Raw genomic sequence first — 7747 nt, 5'->3', positions numbered from 1 at the left:
TGATTGGTTGGACACTTTGTTTGTTGAACTTTTGTTGTTTGTAGCACTTTTATTAAGCGAGAAAAATTTCGCCATGGACACTCGGACCGTGACCAGTCAAAATGACTGGTAAAATTCAAATCCCTATAACTCAAACAAGATAATTTTTTTTCGCTTGCTTTTGGTTTCATTTGCAAGCTACATTCAAGACAATGAGTCCTTGTTGATTTATGGTGGGCAGAAGTGTGTCATTCGTTATGAAATTATTGATTTTCGATGCGAAGTCGTGATGATTTGAAGAAAAAGTTCTCGGATTGGCCGCTGTGTGGCGCTTCAAGCACTTGACTCCCAATTTTTTTGGTCTGTTTTGTTGCTCAACTATAATCGAACTTTCTGTCAAAATTTGGCGAAGTTTCATCAAGATTTGTAAAAGTTATGTTAGATTTAATACATGTCCATTCGAGTAATCGAGTAGTTTTAGGTGATAAATATGTTTTATACTAAACAAATATGAGTAAAATTATTATGAATTGAGTACTTATTTATTCAAATTTGAAGACATCAGCTATGAAACTGAATAATTAAAATGATATTTCAACATGGGTGCACGATATATTCTTATATTTTGGTTAACCATTATGGGTGCACGGATTCACCGCAATTTCTGCCCAAGTACATATGTATTCACATGCATTCTTAGATTATTAGACTCGACAAATTTCCAATGCAGGTTCACTTACAGGTATTCCGGCACTCGTGTATATACCTGGCCAGCTGGCAACTGATTGAACATTCTTATTATAAGAGGAAACACATCATACCTGTCGGCAACTCATGGGGTTTTAACCCAAGAATTTTCTTGCCGATACAAGGAATCGAACCCAGTACGCCTGGCATACCTAGACCAGACTCGCGCCAGTCTATCTGATAGACCTAATCGGATGCGGATATTTCAACATGGGTGCACGGAATGGCTGCAAATTCGTCGTTGTAAATTATAAAGAGTGAAATAGTTTTCAAATTGCTTAAAAACACAACATATTTTTGAGTAAGATATGATAGGTATTTGAAATGCAATATTTGTCAATCGAAAAACTTTTAAGGAAAAACAAATCAACGTGTACATTTGACAATGTTGATTCATCACTCACTCGGTCCATGGCAACCGTTGTCCAATTTCTTGGATGTTGGTCAGATCTTATCAGATAAATATACGATTGCAAAAACCTGTTTTGTAATAATGAATAAATAAATTTATTATTTCAAGATTTAATTCAAATATTTCTTTTCCAGGAATGAAAAAACGGAACTTTAAATAAAAATCGTTATTTAAATCATTATGTCTCAACATGAAAGACATGGTTTCGACTTTGGTTTGAATTGTAAAAATGCTTTTTAAAAATTTGCAAAAAGTCCAATATTTGAATAAAACGCGGTGAATCCGTGCACCCATAGTGCAAAACCATGTACATAACACAAATTTTTATTTGAATCTATAAAAGTCTTTATTCTTTACCTTAAGCATGCAAAAAAATTGATTTTGGATGAATAGCGGTGGATCCGTGCACCCATGGTAAATTGTTCTACTTATAGAAAAAAATATGCTTCAAAACCTACAATATCAGGTATAATTTATAGGCAACGTGTTGAAAAATTTCAGAGCGATGGATGCTAGAAAATATCTACTAAAAAAATTGAAGTGAAACCGTGCACCCATGGTCAATATCCATAGCTGTCTAACATGATTTTATAATTAGATTGATAATGTGTTTTAATTTTTTGATAATTATTTGAAATATTCATTTTATGACATACACGCATTCGTCAACTATGCCAAACTGAGGTGATTCCGTGCACCCATGGTGAAAAAAGATTACCATTTTATAACAAAAATGATATCGAATAAATAACAAAATAATTTCAAAAGAAAAAAGTTAAAAATATTATGATATAAAAAATTTCCCTTTTACCAGTCATTTTGACCGGTCACGGTCCGAATAGGTATATTCAATTTGCCGGTCCTTCTAGTGTTAAGAAAGAGAAATTGCTAAGCCCCATGCTTTTCAAGTCCCTAAACCTCCATAAGTGAGAGTGTTAAACCTCTATAGGGGGAAGTGTTCCTAAATGCGCATATTGGGTGTACAGTAGACTGAGTCGATTTGGGGTCATTTTTGAATTTCGCAAACCCTGGGGTCTTAAAAGCTTCGTCTTGGTCCCAAACTCATCCATGATTTTTTGCAGAATTTTTAAGTAACGTTTACATGAGTAAATTTGAACTTTTAGGTTTGTATGGGAAAATTGAATATTTTGTACTGAAAAATCAACATCGTTTTTGTTTCTTCTGTGGAACCGAGCCAGCTGACGGTTTTTGTGCCAATTTATAAAATTCCTTGAGGAAATTTTCCGCTGAACAACTTTGTCGAAGACCGTAACTTCGTATTTTATTTGGCAAAAAAGTTATTAGCATTTTAATAGGGGTATGTCTTTTCGCATTGATAAACAGTAACTTCAATAGACATCACTGCTGGACCCTCGCGAAGTATTGCATGAAAAGTAGTCATGCAATACCTCGATAGGCACCCTACAAGAAAGCCAATTTAATTTACTGTTTATCAATGCGAAAAGACATACCCCTATTAAACTGCTAATAACTTTTTTGCCTAATAAGATACGAAGTTACGGTCTTCGACAAAGTTGTTCAGCGTAAAATTACCTCAAGGAATTTTACAAATTGGCACAACAACCATCAACTGGCTCGGTTCCACAGAAGAAACAAAAACGATGTTGATTTTTCAGTACAAAATATTCAATTTTCCCATACAAACCTAAAATTTCAAATTTACTCATGTAAACGTTACATAAAAATTCTGCAAAAAATCATGGATGAGTTTTGGACCAAGACGAAGCTTTTAAGACCCCGGGGTTTGGGAAATTCAAAAATGACCCCAAATCGACTCAGTCTAGTGTACAGCCGATTGCCGATATGACTGGAGATAAACATATCTTATCAGTGTAGTTTGAGGGGAATTCGCTTTTGATAAATGGCATGAATAGATGTTATGGTTATATAAAGCATGCATGTGCATTGTGCATGCTGTTAAACAAGTCATTGGAAACTTCAACTGTACCCATACTCTGGAAAACTGCAGCTATCTCACCTATTCATAAATCTGGTAACATTCATCTTGTTGAAAACTATCGAGGTATATCAATTCTGAACTGCTTAGCAAAAGTATTTGAATTGTTAATCTTCAATAAAATGAGTTCAGTTTCATCACATATCATCGCAGAATGCCAACATGGTTTCCGTAAAAAGAGATCAACACTAACTAACTTGATGGTGTATTTCCCGTTGATTAGTAGATCTTTATCCGATAAGAAACAAGTCGACGCAATTTATGTGGATTTCGCCAAAGCGTTCGATCGGCTCCCGCACAAACTACTTATCGATAAGCTTGACACTATCGGATTCCCCAAATGGCTGATCATGTGGCTAGAGTCATACCTTCAAGACAGAACCGCATTCGTCAGACAGGGTCACATCAAATCCACAACTTTCGCCGTTCCTTCTGGAGTTCCTCAAGGAAGCCACTTGGGCCCGTTGCTATTTAATCTCTATATGAACGACCTTTGCGTACTGATCGATTCGGAAATAATATTCTACGCCGACGATTTAAAGTTGTATCGCACCATCACAGATTATGAAGACTGTGTTAAACTTCAACAAGACCTCGATAAACTTATGGTTTGGTGACGAGTGAATGCAATGGAGATGAATCTAGGAAAATGTAAAATCTTGACTTTCTCGAGGAGCAGAACAGAGATAACGCATAGTTACCTAGCGGGTGATTTTGTGCTTGAAAAGGTAGAATCTATGAGGGAGCTTGGCGTGATTATGGACAAATCGCTCACATTTAAGGATAACCTAGCTTTGACTGTGGCTAAAATTAAAACAGTGCTAGGATTCATCGTACGACACACAAAAGGATTCAGTGATACCACCACTCTAAAAGTACTTTACTGTTCACTGGTCCGTTCTGTTTTGGAGTATAATATCCAAATTTGGGCACCTTCATCCATAGGCGGTATGAAGCTGCTGGAATCTGTCCAGAAACGTGTCCTGCGATATGCACTGCCGAACTTACCCTGGAACGAACCACAACGGCTTTCCCTTACGACAATCGATGCGGAATCCTGAAAACCGAATCAATCGGATCTCGTTTATTACTCCTCCGGCGTGTATTCATCTTTGATATTTTATCTGGAAACATCGACAGTACCAACCTGATCGGAATTACCATTTCATGTCCCTGCCCGCGCTTTGCGCAATTACGAACCATTAAGGATGATGAATTACGGACGAAAAGAATTTTATAACCCCTTTGATATTTCTTGTGAGCTTTTTAACCAAGTGTATTCATGTTTCGACTTAAATATAAGTAGGGATAGTTTTGAGCGTAGATTAAGGGAAAATCAGTCTGTGTGATACTGAGTTATCGTAGACCTTGAACAATAAATAAATGAATAAATAAATAAAGTCAAAAAAAAATTAAGATTCAAACAAGATTTTTGTTATTTTTGTTAAAATTTATTGAAATTCAATTATCGTACGCACAGAATCTGTAAACATAAATTTTAATTCTATTAATCACCCTTAATCATGTTTGTTGCATTTATTTATCGGCCTTATAGGTGAAAGGTGATGTCCTTGTTAATGGTTAATGGTTAATTTAACAAATCAAAGCTTATCTTATCTTTTACAACTTCGCTAATGTTGTAAAAGATAATATATTGGAATAAGAGACAGGTTTTGAATGCCCATGTTAAGCAGGTTAAATGCATATCAAGAAAAATAGATTAGTCTATTAATTTTTTTACCTTTTATCATTGAAACATAAAATCTACGCCGAATCTCTATCTTACAGTAAAAAAAGAAGAGTTTTATATTGATCCGATAAAAATACGATATGAACAAAATATTACCATGAAATATGGCCATATGGCATATCTCACTATGTTTCATGCAAAAGAACTAGTGATAACTAAAGTTTCTTCAAAATTTCAGCATTGACGTATACTTTACACATACATAACTGATATACAATGGACTGTGGAATCAAGCCAGCCAGAAAATTTGAAATCTTGATAGGGATACTAGGGTACCTTTCCAGAAGTCTTTATTCGTTTCGAACAGTTGGAAGGGAGTCAGATGCCAGTGGTTACGGACCCCTTGGTAGTGCTGCAATCATTGTTGATGCGTTTTACATGAACAATATTTGAATGCGCGATCGAACCTTACCGTACCTTAGATCAGAAGACCTATCAGCAACTGGTGGGTTCTCATACATGCATACTTTATCGATGGTGTCATCACAATGCCATTGAAATATTTCATATCATCGTGTCCTTTTATGTGAAATGTTAGGAATCATCAACATGAATATTTTTTCAGGAAAAAAGGAATACATATAGATTAACAATGGATAGTAGTTATCTGTTTGCTTGTTGTCTAATACCACTGAACATCTCTTTACTGATAGCTTCATTATCATATCCCAACTCTCAGTGCTCTCTACGGGTGACGACCCTAGCTCATCAAATGTCACCGTAAGGCTGGTAAACGTTTCCGAAACCTGCGGTGCAAATTATGCAGCTCCCGTCGATCGTCTGACACAGCCGGTAAATGAAACCAACACCAATTTCCATCAACCAGATCCTGCCAGGCTGAACATGTTGACTGGAATCTTTCTTGGATGCATGGCCCTTGCAAGCATCTCGGTGGCAGTAGGGGTAGATTCCCTGCAACGGTACAGCTTCGGTCGAACCGGTTCCGGATCAGGAATTTCCGGCATTCGTATGTTGATCATCACCGCTAAGCACCTGACCAATAAGTACCAGCTACTGTTGCTGCCCATAACGATGTTTATAGGCTTAGAACAGGCCTTCATAGCTGTCGACTTTACTGCGGTACGTGAGAAGTTGTTCAAATGTTTCTATATTTCTGATGATGTATCAAACTGATCGATCGTGACAAAGCTCCTTTTCCTACCGGTAACGATCTTTATTTGTTTAACATTTCACAGTCATTCGTGGCGTGCGGTATTGGGATAAGCAAGATCGGTTATGCAATGATCAGTTTTGGGTTGGCGAATGCTGTGGCTGCTGCAGTGACACCCTACATCACCAAAACGATCGGTCGGTTTCCGATGATCTTGGGAACGGCCGTGTTCCACGTGGTGCTCATTGTGTTCATGCTGACCTGGAAGGCAACAGATCAGGACTACGTCTATCCGATCATTGCCGCCTGTTGGGGATTGGCCGATGGCGTCTGGCTGATTCAGATAAACGGTAAGCGATCTCGTAATGAGTCTTTTATAGCTTAAATCAATTAAGACAGTTTAATTGACAGTGACGCTTTCAGCTAACTGAATGCATTTGAATTGCTAAAGTCAATAAACTTCTAGCAATAAACTATTCTGTGCTATCATGAAATTGCTGAATTTTAAGAATTGACGTTATTTACAGAATAATTACTTTGCAATTACATTGTATTTTCTTATTTCGTTTTAATTCAATTCGCTTTTTTCAACACTTAGTTTATTTCTAAATGAAATAATCTCATGAATTTCTTTGTAATAAAAATCCCAGGATGACTATATCTAGATCAAAGTGAATCAGAAACAAATCAAATATGAAGCTGACTAATTTGCATTAGTTTTTGGGATATAACTGTAAACATTCCTCGATATTCAATTCAAGTCCATATATATTCCAAATATTTAAACTATTAATTCATTCCAAAATAACCCAATGGAAATTATTCAGCAGGAAAAACAGACACTCTTGAATACGTTCAATATGCGAAAAAAAAGGAAAATTTATAGCATGAAAAATGATGTTTATAGCAGCAACACACACCCTACCGGAAAATTTTAGAACTATCCACGCTTTCCATCAGAAGCAGGGCAATACACCGTCCAAAGCATACTTGGGTACACCGTTTCTGAAGCTCATTCATATCGTTCTTCTTTCCCCTTTTTAACACACGCAGCCCTCAGCGGCATTCTGTTCCCGGGCAACGAAGAGGCTGCGTTCAGCAACTTCCGTCTCTGGGAGGCAACTGGTTCGGTGCTGATGTACGCAACCAGTCCGTTCCTGTCGACCTTCACCAAGTTGGTTTGCATCGTTTGCATCATGCTGATCGGGACCGTTGGGTGAGTGTCACCATGAAACGTTTTCAACTGAAGTTGAACAACACGGAATTGATTTTAAATCCTACCTACCTGTTCATGATAATAATCTCGATTTGTTGTTTTGCTCTCGTTCTACACAGCTACACGAGCATCGAGGTGATGGAGTATCGACTGAAGAAAAGCGCTGCCGGAAAGCGATTTGAAATGATCGAACCTCAGGAAAAGGAAATTTAATTGATGACAAATGGTTGCAAAGTTGATCAGTATTCAATGAAGAAGTGATGAAGTGATCCTATCCTCTCGTTTGTTGCAAACGTACAGTTTAAGATAGTTTATATAATCAAAATCGTGAAAACGTGATTGAGAACTTATTACTTGAAATTACAACAAAAAATTTTATAATAATAAAAACCGGTTGTTTTAAATGAGAAATATAATCAAGGCAATCCAGCACTGAAAAAGACCAATTAGAGAAACATTCTAAAGTAATGCAAGTTTTTGAGTAGATAATAACGGATTTCAGAGGTTATTGTAAAATATGATTTTTTAACACTTTCCCTTGCAAAGTAAATATT

The 7747-nt window shown here is 36.6% G+C and overlaps 1 protein-coding gene across 1 annotated transcript; it reads left to right on the top strand.

The window, feature by feature from the left end:
* The first annotated feature begins 3316 nt into the window (after window positions 1–3316).
* LOC129743523 (UNC93-like protein) lies at window positions 3317–7747 on the top strand. The gene is made up of 6 exons (XM_055735561.1): window positions 3317–3729; window positions 4062–4255; window positions 5546–5946; window positions 6063–6327; window positions 7031–7193; window positions 7313–7747. The coding sequence occupies exons 1-6, from the start codon at window positions 3317–3319 to the stop codon at window positions 7404–7406; spliced, it is 1530 nt and encodes a 509-aa protein (XP_055591536.1). The 3' UTR covers window positions 7407–7747.

This window comes from Uranotaenia lowii, chromosome 2 (assembly GCF_029784155.1).
Source record: "Uranotaenia lowii strain MFRU-FL chromosome 2, ASM2978415v1, whole genome shotgun sequence".
NCBI classification, from domain to species: Eukaryota; Metazoa; Arthropoda; class Insecta; order Diptera; family Culicidae; genus Uranotaenia; species Uranotaenia lowii.
Note: the sequence above shows the minus strand (reverse complement) of the source record. Positions and strands in the feature narration are given on the sequence as shown.